The 23,128-nt window shown below is 44.5% G+C and overlaps 2 protein-coding genes across 2 annotated transcripts in view; both read left to right on the top strand.

Annotated features, from left to right (window-relative positions):
• On the top strand, positions 1 to 15,329 carry LOC111752807 (polycystin-1-like protein 2). The gene is made up of 8 exons (XM_064273498.1): positions 1 to 729; positions 2,207 to 2,367; positions 6,576 to 6,786; positions 8,811 to 8,912; positions 9,445 to 9,576; positions 10,984 to 11,139; positions 14,823 to 14,944; positions 15,125 to 15,329. The coding sequence occupies exons 1-8, from the start codon at positions 718 to 720 to the stop codon at positions 15,327 to 15,329; spliced, it is 1,101 nt and encodes a 366-aa protein (XP_064129568.1). The 5' UTR covers positions 1 to 717.
• Positions 15,328 to 23,128, top strand: part of GCSH (glycine cleavage system protein H) — a 21,902-nt gene continuing 14,101 nt past the window's right edge. The window contains exons 1-3 of the mRNA XM_003418162.3: positions 15,328 to 15,510; positions 19,067 to 19,146; positions 20,598 to 20,661. Coding sequence (XP_003418210.2) covers positions 15,363 to 15,510; positions 19,067 to 19,146; positions 20,598 to 20,661 — 292 coding nt within the window. The 5' untranslated portion in view covers positions 15,328 to 15,362. The remainder of the gene's footprint in view (positions 15,511 to 19,066; positions 19,147 to 20,597; positions 20,662 to 23,128) is intronic.

Raw genomic sequence — 23,128 nt, forward strand, 5'->3', positions numbered from 1 at the left:
TGTTTCTTTCTCTCCATTCTGCCATCCTTGGGGTTGGTTTTGTCTTCACAGACATTGGCCTTATTAGCCAAATTAGTTTAAAACATCACTGCAAAGAGAAAATCATTGCAATGCCAGAAACAAAAACAAAACAAAAAAGGGTATGAAAAAGAAAAGACAGCCAAATAGATGAAAAACAATTCAAAAGGAAGTTGAATCTGGCAGTTGGTCCTTAGATGAATTGATCTTTGGTGAACCGCCCTTAGGCAAAATGGTTTAAAAAAAAAAAAAAAATTTTTTTTTTTTTACTTGAAGTGGACTGGTGCTAAGTGGGTGGCTGTGCTTTGGCTGGAGACACAAATGGCAGACCAACACCACAGGCAGATCTGCCATTGTAGCTTCTGTGTCCCTTCTTATATCTCCACTGCCTTTGGTGTCTGCATACGTCCATATCCAATTCCTTGGGTCTTTGGGTCTGTAGGGCCTTCATGTTCTCTTCTTCCCTGGCCAGTTGTACTAAAAGGGTTTGAGCTTGAATTAGATGACCTGATGGCTTTACAGTCAAAAGTGGTGGCTCTAAGTGGGAGGATGACAGGGTAAGCCGAACGTGTTTTGCTTCCCAGGAACTTTTTTTGCACATGCGGACCTGCAGAGCTTCCGCCTGTACCCCTTCACCAATGGCTGGCACCCCTTGTGGTGGCAGCAGAGGTCCTCTACTTCCTCTTCCTCCTCTACTACATGGTGGTGCAGGTAAGGGTGGATTTGTAACTCCATGGGCCCAGGTGGAGGTGGACGTGTGCCCTGTTCCCTCTCCCATCCTGTTCCCTCTCCCACTCCTGTCCTCTTCCTTGGGAGAAGGAAAGACTCCTTCTTGTGTTTGCCTTATCAACCTTGAGGTCCCACTGGGTCTTGGTGGCTGATCCAGCTGACTGTTCATAGCCTTGGGCATGGGGAGACCCAACATCGGCATCACCTAGGAATTAAGAACTCAGGGATGGTCCTTCCTGAGTGGGGAAGGAGGAGGAGCAGCGGTCTATTCCTTCTAAACAGAGACCTTCCAAAGAGCCCTGGGAGGAAGCTGCTGCCTCCAAAACTGGAGCTTCTCTGAACTTAGATTGTAGGGGTTCTTGGCATCTTTTGTTCTTACTTGTGGAATAGAAAAAATCTCATTTGTCACCTCTACTGATGGGTTGCACGATGAATGTGCAGATGTTGACAATGAGGAAGGTTTGCTGATGCTGGGAACTCATCTGAGCCTGATTATAGGGACACCCCCCTCACCCCAGAAAAATGCAAATCCAGATGGAGATCTTGGCCCTCCAGTCTCTGCTCCAACTACCTCTTTAGAGTCATGTTGCTACTTTGAGTGCTTAGTAAGCAGAAAGTATTATACTAAGAAACTGACTTGGATTTACCCCTTTAACACCACCAGCTGAAAGACCCTATTGGCTCCATGTCACAGAATAGGACACTAAAGTCCAGAGATACTAAGTAGTTTTATCCAAGGTCAGGATTTGAACCCAGAGAGTCTCACCTCAGACCTTTATACTCAACACCTATGTCACAATATCAGTCCATAAAGCCAGGGCCCACCTGGTCTCTGGGCACTGCCAATTCATGCCCAACAACTAAGAGTTCTCAGAAAGCAATTCCAGTCCTTTACTTGGACCTCTCTAAGAACATCAAAGGAGGCCTGCTTACCAGCCACCTCCACACCTCTTTCCTCTCCTCTCAGTTTACCTTAGGCTTTCTGCAGCAGCTTCAGAAAGTGTCTAAAATCCTTAAATCTCTCTCAAAATGCTACTTAAACAGATTTTAAAATCTGTTCCCTCTCTATCCCCTTGTTATGGAGGCAAATTTAACCTCTTACCAGCCAGCACAAGGCCTTCTTTAAGAGTAGGTAGGTAGGAGGGAAATGCAACCAACATTAGAACCAACACTAAGAAGGGAAAAGAAAGGGAAAGGCGGGCTGAGACATGCACAGGGTAATTGTTTTTGACTCGTGATGCCCTCAAATGCTGCAGATGGAAGCAGATGGGGTGTGTGCAGTTTGGGGAGAGGACCAGGGGCTCTGGTCCAGGGCTGTGGGAAGGCTCCCCAGGATCCTGTAACCTCCTGCTGGTAGGCCACCCTGGACAATATAGGGAGCAATTATATGTGTGGGGGTGGGGGAGCTAGGAGGGGTTCTGGCCACAACCTTTGGCAGGACCTCCTGCTCCCTTCCTAGGGCAAGCTCATGAGGAAGCTGAAATGGTGCTATTTCTGCAGCAAGTGGAATCTTCTGGAGCTGGCCATCATCCTGGTCAGCTGGAGTGCCCTGGCGGTGTTTGTAAAGAGGGCTGTCCTGGCGGAGCGTGACATCCAGCACTACCGGGGCCACAGGGAGGAGTAAGTGCCACTGCCTCAGCCCCAAGCCCCCACCACTCATCCTCCTTCCTCTAGCTCTGTCTTAGGCCCAGAGGCCAGAGGGTGGCTTTAGAAATCTCTTGATCCTCAGAGGACCAAGGGTGACTCTTAGTAAAAATATCTATAGCTGCCACTTAAATTCAGCTTTGGGGCCTGAAACTTACCCGATTGGAAAGGACTCTTTCAGACAAAATATAAAAATATCTTACTTTTGCAAATCTTATCAAAATGTACTAATATATGGCACCCTGATAGGTTCTCTCCCAGCCCCTTAGGGAGAGCCTTTGCCAATATTAGCACCCTAGCAAACCCACCTCTGCTACCAATTACCAGTTGTCCACCATGTGCCAAGCAGGATGCACTAATTCATGAAATCCTCACAAGAACCAACAGAGGTAGGTAGTATCATTACCTCATTTTATAAGTAAAGAAATTGAAGCTCAGAGAGGTAATGTAACTTACTCAATGCCACACAGCTAAAAAGTGACAAGAAGTAATTTAGACCTAGGCTTGTGTGGCTCTTTACTCTGAATCTTTGTCTTTTTTGACTCATTCATTTTATAGATTAAAAAAAAAAACTCAATTGCCGTTGAGTCAATTCTGACTCATAGCAACCCTATAGGACAGAGTAGAACTGCCCCATAGGGTTTCCAAGGCTTTAAATCTTTACGGAAGCAGACTGCCACATCTTTCTCCTGCGGAACAGCTCGTGGGTTCGAACCACTGACCTTCTGGTTAGCAGCCAAGAGCTTTAACCACTGTGCCACCAAGACTCCTTTTTATAGACAAAGCCAACATTTATTTATTTACAGATGCCATACACTGTCATAATAGTATCACTTTAAAAAAGCATTATTTCATCTGCTTTAATCTTCCCCAGCGGTCTAAACCAAAAAAACCAGACCTGTTGCCATCAAGTCAATTCTGACTCGTTGTTGTTGTTGTTAGGTGCCATCGAGTCAGTTCCAACTCATAGCAACCCTCTGTACAACAGGACGAAACACTGCCCAGTCCTGCATCATCCTCACAATCATTGCTATGCTTGAGCCCATTACCGCAGCCACTGTATCAATCCATCTCATCGAGAGTCTTCCTCTTTTTCACTGACTCTCTGCTTTACCAAGCATGATGTCCTTCTCTAGTGACTGATCCCTCCTGATAACATGTCCAAAGTACGTGAGACATAATCTCGCCATCCTCGCTTCTAAGGAACATTCTGGTTGTACTTCTTCTGAGACAGATCTGTTTGTTCTTTTGGCAGTCCATGATATATTCAATACTCTTCGCCAACACCACAATTCAAAGGCATCAATTCTTCTTTGGTCTTCCTTACTCATCATCCAGCTTTCACAGGCATATGAAGGGATTAAAAACACCATGGCTTCAGTCAGGTGGACCTTAGTCTTTAAAGTGACATCTTTGCTTTTTAACTTTTAAGAGGTCTTTTGCAGCAGGTTTTCTTAGTGCAATGGGTTTTTTTATTTCCTGACTGCTGCTTCCATGGGCGTTGATTTGGATCCAAGTAAAATGAAATCCTTGACGACTTCAGTTTTTCTCTCCGTTAATCATGAGATTGTTTATTGGTCCAGTGGTGAGGATTTTTGGTTTATGTTGAGGTGTAATCCATATTGTAGGCTGTAGTCTTTGATCTTCATCAGTAAGTGCTTAAGTCCTCTTCATTTTCAGCAAGCAAGGTTGTGTCATCTGCATAATACAGGTTGTTAATGAGTTTTCCTCCAATCCTGATGCCCATTCTTCTTCTTTTTGTTGTGCTTTAAGTGAAAGTTACAGTTCAAGTTAGTTTCTCATACAAAAATGCATACAGTGTATACCTACATTGTTACGTGACCCTAGTTGCTCTTCCTGTAATGTGGCAGCACACTCCTCCTTTCTACCCTGTATTTCCTGCGTCCATTCAACTAGCTCCTATCCCTTTCTGCTTTCTCACCTTGCCTCCGGGAAGGAGCTGCCCATTTAGTCTCATGTATCTACTTGAGCTAAGAAGCACACTCTTCACAAGTATCATTTAATGTCTTATAGTCCAGTCTAATCTTTGTCTGAAGAGTTGGCTTCGGGAATGGTTTTAGTTTTGGGCTAACAGAGAGTCCAGGGGCCATGTCTTCTGGAGTCCCTCCAGACTCAGTCAGACCATTAAGTCTGGTCTTTTTACTAGAATTTGAGTGCTGCATCCCACTCTTCTCCTGCTCCGTCAGGGACTGTCTGTTGTGTTCTCTGTCAGGGCGGTCATTGGTAGTAGCCAGCTAATGCCCCCTTCTTCTTCATATAGTCCAGCTTCTCAGATTATTTGCTCAGCATACAGATTGAATGAGTATGATGAAAGGATACGGCCCTGATGCACACATTTCCTGACTTTAAACCATACAGTATCCTCTTGTTCTGTTCAAATGACTGCCTATTGATCTATGTACAGGTTCTTCATGAACACAATTAAGTGTTCTGCAATTCCCATTCTTTACAATGTTACCCATAATTTGTTATGATCTACACAGTCGAACGCCTTTGCATAGTCATTAAAACACAGGTAAACATCTTTCTGGTATTCTTTGCTTTCAGCCAGGATCCATCTGACATCAGCAATGATATCCCTGGTTCCACATCCTCTACTGAATCCAGCTTGAATTTCTGGCAGTTCCCTGTTGATATACTGCTTCAACCACTTTTGAAAGATCTTCAGCAAAATTTTACTTGTGTGCGATATTAATGATATTTTTCGACAATTTCCGCATTCTGTTGGATCATCTTTCTCTGGAATAGGCATAAATATGGATCTTTTCCAGTTAGTTGGCCAGTAGCTGTCTTCCAAATTTCTTGGCATAGATGAGTGAGTACTTCCAGCGCTGGATCCGTTTGTTGAAACATCTCAACTGGTATTCCTTTAATCCCTGGAGCCTTGTTTTTCGCCAATGCCTTCCATGCAGCTTGGACTTCTTCCTTCAGTACCATCAGTTCTTGATCATATGCTACCTCCTGAAGTGATTGAACGTTGACCAGTTTTTTTTGGTGCAGTGACTCTGTATATCTTCCATCTTCTTTTGATGCTTCCTGCATCATTCAGTATTTTGCCCATGGAATCCTTTGCTATTACAACCTGAGGCTTGAATTTTTTCTTCAGTTCTTTAGCTTAAGAAATGCCAAGTGACTAAAAAAAAAACCCCAAAATAAAAAAACAAACAAACAAACCCATTGCTGTCGATTCCGACTCATAGCAACCCTATAGGACAGAGTATAATTGCCCCATAAAGCTTCCAAGGAGCACCTGGTGGATTCAAACTGCTGACCTCTTGGTTAGCAGCCATAGCACTTAACCACTTCACCACCAGGGTTCCTGTGAACTGACTAGGAGACGGTATTATCATTATCTCTCTTTTACATAAGAGGAAATTGAGCCTCAGATATGTTGCTTATACAAGGTCACACAGCAAGGAAATACAGGGCCTAGAATTTGAACTTTACACTCCTATCCCCACTCTACACTGTGTCATTCATTCAACGAACCAGTATTGAGCCCTCGTTTGTGCTACACCCATGTTGCTACACCAACTATATGACAAAAACTTTACTCTTTATCTTTATTCAAGCTGATTATAAACCTATATAGAAATAATTTCAAAAGCTAAAAGCTTTAGTCTCCTTGTGGGGGTGGGGAAGGGAGTCCTAGCAAAATATAGCCTGGAACCGAATCCAGGCTCCCACCTCTTTTTGTAAATAAAGTTTTATTGGAACACAGCCCCACCTATTTACTTACATATTGTCTATGGCTGTTTTCCTGCTACAAAGGTGGAGTTGAGTTGTGACAAAGACCCTTTGGTCCACAAAGCCAAAAATATTTATTGTCCGGCCCTTACAGAAAAAGTGTGTTGAGAACAGAGCCTGAGCTCTAGGAAGGAAACTATGGTGAATTTTAAGGTCATACGGGACTAAGATCATTGATAGTAAGTACAATTTTTGAACCATCACTATCCCCTACACTAGCCATGCTTTGACTCCTTGCAATGATCTAAAACGTTTGGTTCTTGACATTCACAGACATGTTTATTATTTAGATGGATTATAAAACAATTTTATAGCAAGAGAGTTCTTCCTTTTTCACACTGTGTCAGAAAACATAAAAGAAATCTGCCACTATTGATAGAAAACTGAGATAAGTTTGGTCTTATTTGGTCTCACAGGGGGATCAGTTTTAGTGAAACGGCAGCAGCTGACGCTGCCCTTGGCTACATCATTGCCTTCTTGGTACTCCTGTCCACATTGAAGCTACGGCATCTGCTCAGGTTGAATCCCAAAATGAACATGATTACATCGGCCTTGTGCCGCGCCCGGGGGGACATCTCAGGCTTTATCATCGTCATCCTTATCATGCTCCTGGCTTATTCCATCACGGTGAGAGGCTCTTTCTCTTTGGGGAAAACTTCAGGGCTGGTCTCCATGGAAGTCAAGTTTCCTCAGTGGTGTCGAGTAGAGGGTTTGGGCATGGGAGGCCTTGGGAACCTAAGGGAGGTAGTGGATCTTCTGAGTATGGGGGCTTTTAGCTAGGAGCTCATGAACAAGCCACCCTAAATGGCAATGGCTGGGACCTCAGGGAAGAGTGAAGAGGCATGGGCTCCAGGGCTGGAAGGGCCAACTTCCCCCAGTGGAAGACTCTTGTCTGCATCCAGGTCCTGCCTAGATGAGCCAGTTCTGCTATCCCAATTGTTCAGGAGACAAAGGGCCAAAGTGACCCCTCTGGTTAATCCCTGACATATACAGGGCATGCCTTCTGTCCCTGGAGAGGCAGAGGTGAATTGGGCAGTCCTTGTACTTGAGCTGGACAGGCCAGGTCAATGCTTGATGCCATAAGGCTTGAGGCTTGATCTTAGTAGGGCCAATGCCATTCAACTCAGCCCCATGACACAAAGTATTTTGACAATCATACTCCTTTTGTGGCTGGAAAAAACCCAAACCTTAAGCTTCAAACCCTTTATTATCAAGTAATGTGAGAAACAAACACCCTTTCCCACCCTGCCCTTACTGATCTCCATTCAACAGATCTCTACCAAGCTCTTGATTCCCATCGTATTCCTGATCTGCACTCATCTCTGACCATTCATTCCAACACTGGCCGACTCCCTGCCCTTGGCCCCTTTCTCCATTGTCACCTGGGCCCCCACCCAGTCCCTCACCTTCCACCATTCCCCTGATCTCCATGCCATCCACTAACCCATCTTATTCTTGGTTCCCACTTTCAGCCCTAACCCTCACCTATTAATGATCCTCTCTGCATCTCAGGCTATCGCCTCAACCCTGACTCCCCTCCACTCCTGACCTTACTCTATTTTCCCCTCCACACTCAGAAATGGGGTGGGATGCATTGATGGGGTGAGGGTATATACTTTACACCTGGTGATTTCTAAAGAGCTGGAAAGCTGGAGTCTGTGTTTTAGTTGAAAATCCCTGCTCGCATGTCCTGATTCATGTGGATTGATCAGTCCTTCATCTGCAGTGCATGGGCCACAGAGATGTCGCCAACTCAGGGTCACGAATGCCGGGCCTCCCTCTGGCACAATAACAACAACAAAAAACCCAAAACCAAATCCACTGTCATCGAATCAATTCTGACTCATAGCGACCCTATAGGACAGAGTAGAACTGCCCCATAGGGTTTCCAAGGCTGTAGTAAATCTTTGCGGAAGCAGGCTGCCACATCTTTCTCCCGTGAAGCAGCTGGTGGGTTTGAACTGCCAGCTTTTCAGTTAGTTAGCAGTCAAATGCCTTAACCACTGCACCACCAGGGCTCCTTTCTGGTACAACAGTCCTGGAGAAATCCTTTGTGGGGATTTTAGCAAAACTGTTTTTTTTGTGTGTGTGTAGTGGGGAGAAGACCTACCTAGGCAGAGGACACCCATGGTCCTTTTGTCCTTGTCCTCCCCCAGACCAAAGAGGGGGACTACAAGAGCCCAGTTTCACTTAGTGAGTCTTTGAGCAGCCATCTGGGTGGATACAGGAGCAGCTCGGGAGGTGGGTGCCTATGCCCAGATGTGCCCTGCGCACTCTCTCTACGCTGGAAGATGCAGACTGGGCAGCTGGCCCCTTGACAGGATGTGAACAATAGTAACGGTCCTGGTCAAGGTCATCCAGCAGGCATTCCCAAAGTGCACAAGAAGCACACACAAGTGCACGTGTGCAATATTGACGCACACAGCTCCACCCATGCACACTTGCATACAGTGGCCTTGCACGCACCCCACCCAGGCTGAGTGTACACATACACCCACTAGCATGACCCTGTAGGCATGGACAGCTTTTGCTAGGCCAGGCCAAGGATATGTACAACCCAGACCACCCACTCTTCTGCCAGACAACAGGCTATTGGGGAGGAGAGGATTCAGAGTTTCTCTCTTTATTGATAAGGACTCTTTCCACGACAGTCACACTTAATATTTGGTTGGAAACTTGTTTCCTACAAAACGCTCTTTGACGCGGCGGAAACAATCATCAGCCTTCAGCTGGGAATCTTCAACTACCAGGAGGTAATAGGCTGGTGGGGGAGTGAGATGGCCCTTACCCACCTACGTCAAGCCTTTATGAAAATTAGAAAAAGCACCCCTACTACCCCACTTAATGAATAGGCAAGCACAGAGCAACTTTGGACAAATAAAACCCTTCCCTTTCCCCCCACGCAGACAGCCCCATGCTAGGGCGCCTGGCTCCCCCTGGCGGGGGTGGGGGAAGCAGACCTCTGAATACCAAAGAACAGATAGCCACTTGCTACTCAAGGGAGGGCCGTGCTGGGGGTCTCCAGAAGGGAACTGTTCTTGGCCCTAGCCAGACACAGTGTCCTGACTTTGTAGTTGGCAGAGTGGGGAGAAGGGGGTGCTGCCCTTTCGCTCCCCTCTTGAGAGAACCACCTGGACTCTCAGCCCTAAGGGCAGAAGGGAACCATCCTGGTTGCAGGCTCGGCCCAGCTCCAGGAACCAGTTTTCCCCTCTGAGGCTGCCTAGTGGGGGTGGTGGCAGATAGGACCCTGGGGCACCAGGGGATGACTGGCTTTCCTCCTGGCAGGTTCTGGACGATAGCCCAGTGCTTGGCTCCTTCCTGGTTGGGTCCTGCATTGTGTTCATGACATTCGTGGTATTGAATCTATTTATCTCTGTTATCCTGGTGGCCTTCAGTGAGGAGCAAAAATATCATCAGGTGAGTCCCTTTGGCCTGTTCTTCAATAGTCAAAGACCTTGAACTGGCTGAAGTCATTCTAGTGGTGCCCAGGAATGGGGCAGAGGTTTGCAGGGGTGGAGGGTGGGAGGGGAGATAGCTCTTCCTCTGAGCATTCCTTCACTCTCACCTGAACAGAGCTTTCTGGATATTTAAACACTTGTCGTTAGCTGCCATCCAGTTGGTCTTTGACTCAATGGTGACTCCACGTCCAGTGGAATGAAATGGTGCTCAGTCCTGTGCCATCCCCATAATTGGTTGTGGATTGGACTATTTCGGTCCAGAGGGGTTTTGGAAGTAGATCGCCAAGCCTTTCTTCCTAGTTCGTCTTAGTCTGGAAGCTCTGCTGATACCTGTTCAGCATCACAGCAAGATGCAAGCCTACACTGACAGACAAGTGGTGACTGCCCATGAGGTGCACTGGCCGGGAAAAGAGCCTACGTCTCCCCCATGGAAGGCGAGAATTCTACCACTGAACCTCCACTGCCTCACTTCAACACAAGTGGGTTTAAATAGACAGTGTAGCTCAAAGCCCTCATTTCATAGGAGGGAAGCCTGAGGCCCAGAGGAGGAAATAATTTAAGACAACAAGCAAGTGAAAGCAGAGCTGAGACTAGAACCTGGGCCTCCTATGCAATGCAGAACTCTGTTCACTACACAGTGATTCTCAGCGATTGCATGTCAGAATCACTTGGGAGCTTTTGGCAACTACTGCTGCTCCTGCCACACCAGAGACCAACAAAAACAGAATCTTTAGGAGTGTGATTCAGACACAGGTATTTAAAAAAAATCATTGCACATGTAAAAAATGGTTGAAATAGCAAATATTTTGTTACCTATATTTTACCACAATTTAAAAAAAAAAAGGTTTGTATGCTGCAAGTGCTGCTTAAGTTCATGTTCAGTAACAGCTGAGGCTTTCTCAGTTCTAACTTGGAAATTTAAAATGCTGCCAGGAAACCATGGCATCTTCAGTGGAGAGAAAGAGGAAATCCATTGGGGATAAAGGAGGATGTATACCCTTTAGAAATCCTTGGGTGGTACAAATGGCCAGTGCACTGGGCCGCTAAATGAAAGTTTGGGGGTTTGAGTCCACTCAGAGGTGCCTCGGAAGAAAGGCCTGGCAACCTGCTTACAGAAAAATTGAAAACCCTATGGAGTACAGTTCTACTCTGACACACATGGGATCTCCGTGAGTCACAGTCAACTCAATTGCAACTCTTGGGATTCCCAGAGGAAGGTCAATCCCAACATAAAAGCAACTCTAAAACATAAAGTGACTTACGCTGTGACCACACCAGACATTAAACCATGGTTTCCCCTCTGAATGAAAAGCCTCCAAACAGGATGATTCTATATAAACGGTGCATGGTTCTTTCTCTCCTGCAGCTGTCAGAGGAAGGAGAGATTGCTGATTTGCTGCTGATGAAAATACTCAGTTTCCTGGGCATTAGATGTAAAAGAGAGGCGCCTCAAAGCAGCACTGAGAAGTCTGGGGAGCTGACAGAAGCTGGGCCCCCTCAACCAGCACACGCTGCACCTAAGGTTTAAGCACATCGGTCATCTACATCGGAATGCGCAGAGCCCGGGGCCTACGTTTACCACCAACTCCATAATCTCTCCAGGTCGATGTTTTTCTGTGTCCACAGAAGAGTTACCAAGCCCATCATGTAATAAATAAATATATCAACACAAAACATGCACACATATATAAAATTGCAATGATTGTGAGAGTCTGTATTTCTGTGAGAGTCAAATGTATTTCCTCCTAGAAATAAAACAAATATTGTCTAGAATTAGTGGTAAAAAAAATCTTCTCTACAAACTAATTATTTCCCCTTCTTGGTTGGTCAGGAGTTACCTTTGAAAGACTCTGATTCAGGGTTTCTCAAACTGTGTCTGAGAGGTGCTAATAAGTGTCATATACCAAAAGGTATCTGAATCAAGATAACATGAGAAACATCAAGTTAAATGAGGCTACAGGAATTCTTTAGCATGAGAACTGTCAGAACTTTAAACAGTCCCTCCTGGGATGAGTATGGGGAGTCCTGGTGGTGTCGTGGTTAAGTGCTTGGCTGCTAACCAAAAAGATTGGCAGTTCAAACCCACTTGACGTTCCGCAGGAGAAAAATGTGTCGGTCTGCTTCTGTAAAGATTTACAGCCTTGAGGTCCCCAGGGTTGAGAAGGGGAGAGTGTTGACATGTCACGGGGATGGCACCCAACACCACAAAACAATATGTGTATTAATTAATGAGAAACTAGTTTGCTCTGTAAACCTTTATCTAAAGCACACACACACATACATACACACAAAAAGATTTATAACCTTGGAAACCCTGTGGGGCACTTCTACTCTGTCCTAGAGGGTCACAGTGAGTTGGACTCAACTTGATGGCAATGGGTTTGGCTTAGTTTTTTTTGGAGATTAGCATGAGAGGAAAAGTGTGTCTCATCCCCAGACTTCTCTGGCCAGGGAATCAGGTCTTAAAGCATCTCACTCAGGGCTGGTGTTCTTTAGATGAACTCTGAAAACTGGTGATCTACACAAGTGGTTTTCAACTCTGGCTGCACACTAGAATCCCCAGGTTTCATCCCGATACATCAGTATCTCCGGGCTGGGACCAAGAAATTGATAGTTTTTTAAGCTCCCCAGCTGATTCAAACGTGAGAGCCACTGCACTAAATGGTAACCCATGACTCTTGCCGACACGTGGCTTAGGGTAGGCATGTGACCCAGTTCTGGCCCATGAAAAATGAGAGAGCTCTCTAGGGGGCTTCTGGAAAATGTCTCCTTCCCAATAAAAAGAGACACGTAGTGACGGGCTCTTACATTGTCTTGTCTGGGTACAATGCCTGAACCTTTGGCAGCTACCTTGAGACCATGGGGAAGCAATCTGAAGATGGCAGAGATGAGAAATGAGAGGAAACTGGTACTTGATTGTTGTCATTGTTGCTAGCTCCATCGAGTTGGCCTCCAACTCATGGCAACCCCATGCACAATGGAAAGAAACACTGCCCCGTCCTGCACAATACCCATGATCAGTTGTGGATCAGACTGTTGTGATCCATAGGATTTTCACTGGCTGATTTTTGGGTGCTTGGTAAGGTCTTTAAACAGTTGACATAATCAGTCCTATAACTGAACAACTGCCAGTCTTCTAGCTGGATAAGATCACAAATGTCTTTTAATGACAGTTGATCATGATCCCACACCACCACACCCTACAACCTGATAACCAAAACCCACAAACCTACAGGCCCAGGATCCTTTATAAACATAGACCCATGTAACATATACACAAAGCCTTGGGAGATTTAATCAACTTCTCTGCATCCAAATGCCCATCATCCATTCTTTACTGTATCAGGTAAGAACATGAGCTATGTATACAGAGATGCTCACCAAATAACCCATTTTGAGGGGTACACATATCTCCTGACAGACTGGTACACAAGCTCACTCTGATACATACAGTGTATTTGTTTTAAATAGGGAAAGTGCTAACTCATATCTCAAGAAGTTATAAGTTCTTCACCTCTTCCTTCCCTCTTTCTCTTCTACTCTCTACTTCCCCGTTGACTGTAAATATCAAACTAGCAACTCCTTTCAGTGTTATTGTTATAAGAGAGAAAAAAAAAAAAACAGCTCAAAGAGATGAGCTGGCTCCTTCTGAGACACCTGGAAGAAGTGACCAAATGCAACCTGTAGGTGCCTATATCAAATGTGCAATGAGATGATCTTTCAAACTCAAGCTATGGATGATGTTACAAGGATTACCAGGTTGAAGAGGGAAAAAAAAAGAATTTCTGACTATCCTCAATGCTCATTAAATAAAAAACATGACACAGTTCTGTTTTTTTTTTTTTTTTGGCGGAAGGGTCTGTAATGTAGCCTACAGATTTATATGTGGTCTTGCTCTTTCCACCAAATGAGCTGGTGGAGTTGGGAATAAATATTTATTTTAGGGCATAGGTTACATTATGCTACATTGACTTGCACGATATCAAAAAGCAACAATAAAATCAGAATATTGATTATTATAGAAGCTAGCCAAGATCAGGAGTTTAGACCAGTGTGAACCAATCAGCATCCCAAAAGGAGGGAAGTATTACATACCTTAAGGGCATTCGCTTGTGAATCTGTCAAGCTACTGGTCAAATCCCACCTCTGCCACCTACTGGCTGCTTAAGCTATAAAATACTTTCTCCATCACATTCCTGGGCAAGTTACTCAACCTTTCTGCCTCACCTACGAAATCAGAGTAATACCTACCACAAAGGGGTTTGGACAGGATTAAAAAATAATGTTTGCACAGTGACTAGCACATAGTTGTTGTTGGTGCCTTGGAGTTGATTCCAACTCACAGTGACCCCATCTGTGCAGAGTAGAACTGCTCCACAGAGTTCTCAAGGCTGTGACCTTTTGAAGCCCACTGCCAGACCTGTCTTCCAAGTTGCTTCTAGATGGGTTAGAACCACCAATCTTTCTGCTAGTAATCGAGTGCTTAACTGTTTGCGCCACCCAGGAAGAACTCAATACATGGCTGTTATTTACTCACAGGAAACGAAGATGATAGTGTTTGCAAGCCACTCCACAGATGTGGTCACCATCCCTTGTTTATATATTGGGCAGAAGCTCAGTACAAGAGCACATGGCCCCCTCAAACACGCACACACACACTTCAAGGTGCCCACCTGTGATGTTGACAGTGCAGCACTTGAGGTCTGTTTTTCACTGAGGTGTTTCTTTGCTGACTCATGCCCAGTTCCTAGAATCTGTGCTGGCAGCTTGTCTCCTTGAGTGGGGGCAATGACTTCTGCTTTTCTTGGAAGGCCTTGATTGCTGTGCTAGTCACTTAAGCAAAGCACTGTCCACGATGGGTCTTAACCCTCTGCTTCTGGACACTCCTGCAGTAGCTGACTGGCTGTGGTTCAGTCTTCACCAAGAAGTCACTTTTGACCCTAAGACAAGTCCTTTCCCTCTGTGATCTTCACGATTCTGTCTGTTCCCTGTTTAGGGTGTGTGAGCACATTGCAGTCTGTTAAGTAATAAAGGGGGTTCCAGGACTATTTTCAGTTTTTCAAAGGTCTAAAACAAACTTAGACTTCTTTTAGACTAGAAGTGTGAGCGCGGCTTTGGCCAACTCCCAAAACCCATCTCTGAGCTGCAATGATTCTGGTTGGACCTATGAATCCTGCTCTGGGTGACCCTGATCCTCTGTTGAAGGTGGGGACTGCATCCTTTAACAGGACTGGAGGGGCCCTGACTTCCCCAGGGCCCAGGGCTCAACGGCTCGGCATCGCGCAGGAGTGGCCCAGCCACTCCGCCTCGAGCCTTTCTCACCGCAGGTGCGGAGCCCTTAAAGCACACGGAGCCCCGAGCTGCTGACTAAGCACTTTCTACTTGCCCAGGGTGGCCCTAGGCCAGGGCCCCGCCCCTGGACGCTAAGCCCCGCCCCGAGCGGCCTCGCCCGGCCCCCCATCTCGCGCTTGCCCCGCCCCTCGCCCGTCGCCTCACCCGGGCCTCAGGCCCCGCCCCATGTGCTCGGCCCCCCGCACATCGCCCTATCCGGGACCGCTCCCGGCCCCGGAGTCCGCGCCCCTCGCGTACGGACCTATCGGCCTCAGCCCGCCGGGTCCCGCCCCGCGCGGCGATCCAGCCGGCTCGTTCCAGCCCGGGGCCGCGTCGCCCCGCCCCGCCCCGCCCCGCCCCGCCCCGCCGCCGGGAGCCTGAGTCCTGCGCCGCGACCCTGCGCACTCTGCGAACATGGCGTTGCAAGCGGCCCGGGGCGTGCGGGCCGCAGCCTGCAGCCTGCGCGCGCTCTCGGCGCCCTGCGCTCTCTGCCCGCCCCGGCCCTGGGGGCCCAGGCCCGGCGACGTGCGGACGCTGCGCACGGGCCGCGCTCTGCTCTCGGGTAAGCGCGGGCGGGGGCGGGCGCCGCGGGACCTGCGGCCGCACATGGGCTGCCGGGCAGGCTGGGAGGGGCCGGGAGGAGCGATGGGGAGCTGGTCGCGCCCGGCTCACGTTGTTTCCACGCTGCTGCCTAGTGCGGGGATCCCCAGAGTTAGGCGGCCGGCGCCTCTCCTCAACTCGACGTGGGAAGGCACAGTCCACCTTTGTGCTCTGGGTTGGGTGGAGGCGGACCACACTGGAGCCCGGCGGGCAGAGGCGCCTAGTCCGACTCGGGCAGGTGAGCCGGCCGCTCGCCGCCAGCGACCAGGACCCCGCACCGCTACGCTCCGAGGTGACGGTAGTTCCTCTCGCATTGTTTGTGTGCATCCTGAGAACCTGGACGTGGAAACACTGGAGACTTAGTTCACTAAAGGAACCAGACATGACAACTCTGAGCAAAGTTAAAGCAAAAACAGCAAAATCAAAGCACTGGATCCAGAGTTTTGCTAGCTAAAGCGAGCATAACGTTCTAGACGCCATTGTTTCCTAAAGAATAAGCTAAAGTCGGCTGGACTCTACCGAAGACGTTCTGCTGAAGTCTTACTGAGTCGGTGCTGTCTGTTGGGGCTGAAATGAGGCCTAGCTTAAACGGACTTGAACTAACGGGGGAGACTCGCCTGTCGGTGTTTTTGCACCAGTGCTACTTGTGCACAGTTATCACAGGGAAAAAACAATTTTACTTTATGCCCAAATATTCGTGACACTCATCACGCCTTATAAGGCTTCTTAGGAGGCCTGTGATGGCTGTTTTCTCATTAACTGATTGTTTTAGAAATTCATTTGGGACTAAAAGAGTTGACATTTATTCCAAACACAGAAGCATGAAGATTAGCTCCCCATTCCCTCAACTATGTGATGTGTATCAATGCATTACCAATTTGAATACAAGGGTAAAACATTTCTAAGATAAAAACTGAATTTAAGCCTGCTTTTTTTGTTAACGTTACATTATCTCTAGCTGTTTGCATTTTCTACTTATCTAGTTAAATATTGCCCCAAACATCAATACCCTTTATTTGGTTAAGCACCTAAGGTTTTTTTTTTTGTTTGTTTAGTTTCAGAATGATTTCAGACTTAAAAAGTTACAAGAATACAAAGAACTGTCATAATTGAAAATTCATTCAACAATCATTAACATTTTGCCTCATCTGTTTTTCTCTCTTGATAGATATACCCATACACACCACACACATCATGATCTTTTATCCTTAAATATTCAGTGAATCACCACATCAGTGAATTCAGTGAATCTTAAGAACAAGGATATTCTCTTACATAACTGCAGTTATGTTGTCGAGGTTAAAAATGTAGCATTGGTTTCTTATCTAATATAGCCCATACTCAGGTACTGCTAATTACTCCAATAATGTTCATTGTGGCAAACCCCCTCCACATCTAGATCAAACCCAGCGTTATCCATTCCTTTAAAAAAGAACAAAACAACAAAAACTCAAACCTGTTGCTGTCGAGTCGATTCCAACTTATAATGACCTATAGGACAGAGTAGAACTGCCCCATGGAGTTTCCAAGGAGCACATCGTGAATTTGAACTGCCAGCCTTTTGGTTAGCAGCCATAGCTCTTAACCACTGTACTACCAGAGTCTCCCAACACCCCCCCGCCCCCAAAAAAAAGCACCTTGGTTTTTAATAGCTAGACCCAGCACTAGTTCTAGTTCTACCTCTTAGGAGATATGGGATTTTGGACACATCACTTAACTTCTAGAGCCTCAGTTTCTCTTCACTAGAAAAATGGAGGTGATAATACCTACCTCACAGAGTTGATGGGAGGATGAAATGAAATGATGTAACTGCTGTACGTATAGCTTGAGACACGGGCACTTGATAAATATTTCTTGTTATTAAACGGTAGTATAAGGCATATAATAGTAAAAAATTCTTATCAGTGTTAATGTAAAACATTTTATCTGACCAGTGACTTTGGAAGAAAATGTAAAAATTTCATAAATCATTCAAAACTAATTTTCTGAAGCCAAGAACCGTATATTTCAAAGTGTGGTAAGGAAGTAATAATTAACCTCATCTCCTACCTACTTTTTTTCCCTGGTGGACCAAGGCTTAAAGGAGAATTGAACTAATCATTTTCTTAGCCTGAATAGCATGATGTAGTAAAAAGACTAAGGACTTTGAAGTCCAGTGGGACTGGGTGCATTTTAGCTTAGTAATGTTCCTGCCTTTTCCTCTAACCTTGTCACTCAGTTACTAAATTGAGTGTCAGAACAACCCTACTCCTTAATGTTATGTTTACAATTAGGCAAGATGGCGAAGCCAAAATCAAGAGAGTAGACTTCGATGGGTTAGCTGTTTACAATTGTCCGGCCCTTACTTTAAAACGACATTAGTGTTCAGTTGCTCATAACTGGTAATACAGTTAACCAGTTCTAGAGTTGTAGCGGAGTTCCTGGGTGGTGCGAATGATTAATGCACTTGGCTGCTGACTGAATGGTTGGAGGTTTAAGCCCACCCAGATACTCCTTGGGAGAAAGGCCAGGTGATCTACTTTGAAAAAAATCAGCCATTGAAAACATGGTGCGTGGCTTTCTGACACACATGGGGTTACTGTGAGTTGGAACTGACTTGGTGGCAACTGTTTAGAGTTGGAACTGACTTGGTGGCAACTGTTTAGAGTTGTAACAGAATGATAGGGAGAACTGTGTGTTACAGCTGAACAACCATAATAGGTATTTTGCTCAGAATCCCCTTTACCTGACAAATTAAAAAAAAAAAAAATTATTTCATTCCTTCAGCTTTTGAATGCCTACTATGTGCCAAGCACTGTATTTAGAACTAGGAATACAAATGGAAATGAGTTAGAATCTGGTCTTGCTCACACTGTACTTATAGTCTACTTCGTGAAAGAAACTGACAGATGGACTATTTCAATGCAGTGTGTTAAGTACAACTCTAGATGGGCGGTGACTGTTCTGATTTTACAGTTTGCTTCTTTAAATGATGCTAGCCATTCTCTTCAAGGGCAGATTAGATTAAAATAATATTTAAGAATTTTGTCAGTTTCATTCCTGTGAAATTGCACTTTATAACCCAGTTGCAGTGAACCTCTCTGAGGTCTCTTCTACCTAAAGAAGCACATTTGCCTTTTATACGCAAAACTGCATCACTCCAAGTCTGTTGTCAGAGGGGAGAGTTGTTTGAGAAACCATGTTTCTGTAAGAGAGACCAATAATAAGTACATATCTGAAATGTGCTCCATTTTTGTGTGTGTGTGGGTGGGGGGTGATTTAGACTAAGAAATGTTAGAGCAAATAATCAAATCTCCAGATGGTGTACAAATCACGCTGTTTTTGCTTAACATATCAGTGTTGAGATTTGCTCTTTTCACGTGATCTCGGTTGCTTCCTGGGCAGTGTGCTCTTTAAAGTCAACATCAATAAGTCAAACACAAATATTGGGAAAGTCTTGCCTTTTGACAACACTGATGGGAAAAGTGTTTTAAGAAGCGATGCCACTGCTTTTCTGAAATATTGGTCTTCTCTTTTAGTGCGTAAATTCACAGACAAACATGAATGGGTAACAACAGAAAATGGTATTGGAACAGTGGGAATCAGCAATTTTGCACAGGTATTGAATTGTCTTGAGATATTTGTGACAGTCTGCTCTTGTTAAATTGGATTGTCTCTAACTTTTAACATTTTGTTTATTCTGCCTTTACCACTTCTGGCCCTTTTCCCATGAAGGGCCCTTAGGATAAAAAGCAATCACAGGTGAAACAAGTAAAATCAAATTAGTTAGGTAAATGTGTGGTGTTTTAAAGGATGTTTAAAGGTTGACACTTAAAATTAAGGTAGGGGACGTACCTTATTCATAAATGTTTGTTTCATATGGGGTCAGTTACAGAAGGGCGAAGAAAAACAACAAGCAAAGGACTAGGGTGTTGACAGTCTTTTGGGGGTGTGGTGATACACACATGACCAGGGGGACATGAAGAAGAGGAAAAACCTAGATTGGCACAGGTTACACAAAGCCAATTATATATTCTATCTTTTCTTTATTAATTTCCCTATTCCCACTGACGCCATATTGAGATATTTAAAAGAAAATTAGAAACAAATAGCAGCAAAGTTTAAAAATTGGATTTTCCACTGGATGTATGTTTGGCGGGGCAGGGAAAGGGAACGGGATATTACTGACAGTACTATGTATATAATATTCCTCAGATATGTTGGATTATTAGGACTTGAGACACTGATGTCTTCATTGTCATATTTATGTACCTATGTACCAGTATAAGGTGTTTTGTGACGCATTTTATAAGATGTGGTCCTTGCCTTTCTGGAATTTATCCCTGAGGGGGTAAAAGAGTCATCTGCATGGAAAACAACATACAAAACATTACATGATAAATAGCACATGAGTAGTACAGGGGGCTGTATGTAATTCTTTTACCTGAGGGAGAAATCATGTCTTGTTGGAGTCGAGGTCTTAAGGAAGTACGAGGCACAAGGAAGGACTAGGTTTTGTAAAATCAGCGGATAGGATTTCAGCAGATTGAGTAGGGGAAAATAGCCTGCAGAGGTAGAAGAGCACAGTGTGTTTTGATAGGAGTTAGTAATCGTGTTTGGGGTGTGTGGTTTGTGACAGGTTAACATAGCCCGTGGGCCAAATCTGGTGGCCTGTTTCTTACACCTCTTGAGCTAAGAATAGTTTTTATATCTTTAAACGGTTGTAAGAAAACAAATAACGTAACCCCCTCAAGCATAAAATGTATTCTTTGTGGCCTTTTACAGAAAAAGTTTGCTGACTTCTGAATTATAGGGGATTCAGTATTTGTATTCTTCCTATTTACCGGGGGCCTCATTTGATTTCTTGGGAAACTCTGGTGGCGTAGTGGTTAAGTGCTACAGCTACTAACCAAAAGGTTGGCAATTTCAATCTACCAGGCGCTTCTTGGAAACTATGGGGTAGTTCTACTCTGTCCCATAGGGTCGCTATGAGTCAGAATTGACAGCAACGGGTTTTTAATTTGATTTCTTAGTGATTTTTTTCTCTCACTCTCTTTTTTTTTTTTTTAGGAAGCTTTGGGAGATGTTGTTTACTGTAGTCTTCCTGAAGTTGGGACAAAATTGAACAAACTAGGTGAGTGTTTTTCTCATCTTGGTATGTGACATGAATTTTCTTTACCTTGAATAATAACTTACTTGAACCCAGGATCAATTAGAGGGCTTTCGACTCAAGTAATAGAACACTAAAACAGACGTAGCTTTATTCAAGCAATCTGAAGATAGGAGAATATAGGGTAGGTCAGTGGATCTGTGAAGGTCATCAAGGTTGCAACCTGTTCCTCCTTTTTCGGCCTCAGTGTCGGAGGCAGTGTGTGTGGCTGTAAAATCTTCGAACATCACCTTTTTTGGCTTATATTTTACTGTGTTTTCAGGGAAGGTTTACACAGCAGTTTAGGTTCCCATTCAACAATTTCTATACAAGTTGTGCAGTGACATTGGCCAAGCATCACCTTCTTAAATGACAGTATCTGAAACTTGAGAGAGAGAGGGGCAGGCTCTCTTACTTTTCTCTTTATCAGGAAGGAACATCTCAACCAGAAATCTTAGCAAATGTTCTCTTGCATCTCATTAGCCAGGTTTAGGTTGTACTGCCACTAACTATGACGGATGATGAGAAGGAGAGTAAACGAGTATTTTCAGACTTCACAACAAAAGGTAGGCAGAAAAAGTGGAGGGCAATGGCCCTTAGCACACCCTTGCCATGTGTACACTGATGTTGCGTGATATTGCTGGGGTCTATTAAGTTTAAAAAGTAAAATCTGCTTTTCTTTGGAGGAAGTAAAGAGTATCAGTAAAGAACATGGGCTTAAGAGTCAGAGCCTAGTTTTAAATCCTGGCCCCACAATTTAGCAACTGTGTGACTTTGGGAACTTACTTAATTTAGGCCTCATCCTTAAGTTAGGATAATACCTATTTTATAGGATTGATGTAAGGATTAAATGAAACTACCACAGTGTCTGGCATAAAGTAAGGGCTTGGTGAATATTACTTAGTGGTACCAGGTCGATTATTCATAGGATCCTTGACATATATAAGACAGTCCTACAGAATTTCTACATATCTGTTTTCTAAATATCTTTGACCGTATTGGCCATGTCTTTTCTGCTGCATTTTGGCAGTATAGGTCATGTCCCTCTTCAAAAATCTACTAAGAAGCCTTTTCTTATAATAAGGTCCATGGTGTGACTGATAATCTTTATCTGTCCATTTTTCCTTTGTCTAACATCACAGCAAAATTGTTCGTTTACTTTTCTCACGTTTTATTTGCTTTTCTCATTCTGCTGCTCTCTTAAGCAGATCATAAGTTTCTGAACCTCTCTTTACAAGTGAACAGCATGAACCTTCTTGTGCTTTCTTATAAATATTAGGTAATAGCCTAAGACTAATGAATGGCCTCTGTAAACTTCCTGCTAAAAGGTTTTTTGTTTTTAATTGATATAAAATTTATACCCAGTGAAATGCATGGATCTTAAGTGTACAATTCAGTGTGTTTTGACAACTGGATATACTTACGTAAACCACCCCAGTCAAGATACAGAATATTTCCCTTACCCCAGAAAGTTTCTTTGTGCCCCATCCCAATCAAAACTCTGCTCCAGTACAGTGAGGTTCATTGCAGCACTGTTCACAGTAGCCAAAAGGTAGAAACAACCTAAATGCCCATCAACAAATGAATGGACAAACAAAATGTGGTACGTACGTACAATGGAATACTACTCAGCCAGTAGAGGAAATGAATTCTTGATACACGCTACAATATGGATGGAGCTGTAAGACATTATGCTGTGTGAAATAAGTCAGCCATATAAGGAACAAATATTGTATGACCTCACTTATATAAAAAGACAAATACATGGAGAACAAAGTGTATTAGTGGTTACCAGGAGTGAGAGGGAGGGGGAAAAGGGGGAGTTAATGGTGATGGAAAAATTGCATTGATTAAGGGTAGGGTTGCACAGCTGATGATTTTCATCGCTGTACACCTGTAAAAGGTTGAATTGGCAAAAAATTGTGTGATAGATATATTTACAACAACAATAGAGTAGCTGCCGAGGCTGCTTAGTACAACCAAACACCTTATGAGATTTGCTGCCTTGGTTTGGAGGGTTACGGTCGTGGTTCCATGGACTCTCCCAGTTAATTGGCTGAATAACATGTTTAGTGTTTCTATTCTACCTCCTAGTTTGTTTTGTAGTGCCTGGGACGTTTAAAGCTTGCAGGAGGCCATCCAAAACATAACAATTGGTCTCTATTATCCTGAAGCAACAGAGGAAGGTGTCAGGAATATAAGGAGGATATATAGAATGTGTTGGTAAATGCCTCCATGAAGAACTGCCTCCTTCATCATGAGACCAGAACTGTATGGTGCCCGGCTGCCATTACTGTACATTTTGATCAAAGATTCTATAGCAGAATCCTGATCAAAAGGGGGAAAATGCAGAACAGAATTTAAAATTTTAATGGATTCCAGACTTCCTGGAGCCAAGGTTAGATGCACCCCCAAAACTGTTGCCCTGAGATAATCTTTAAACCTTAAACCA

Source organism: Loxodonta africana, chromosome 21, assembly GCF_030014295.1.
Source record: "Loxodonta africana isolate mLoxAfr1 chromosome 21, mLoxAfr1.hap2, whole genome shotgun sequence".
Lineage (NCBI taxonomy): Eukaryota > Metazoa > Chordata > Mammalia > Proboscidea > Elephantidae > Loxodonta > Loxodonta africana.

Bases quoted from the DNA above. Each gene is read 5' to 3' on its own strand.
- LOC111752807 (XM_064273498.1), top strand. The intron at 11,140-14,822 runs GTTTAAGCACAT...CCTCTGTTGAAG, and splicing joins CAGCACACGCTGCACCTAAG to GTGGGGACTGCATCCTTTAA. The intron at 14,945-15,124 runs GTGCGGAGCCCT...CCCGGGCCTCAG, and splicing joins TCGAGCCTTTCTCACCGCAG to GCCCCGCCCCATGTGCTCGG.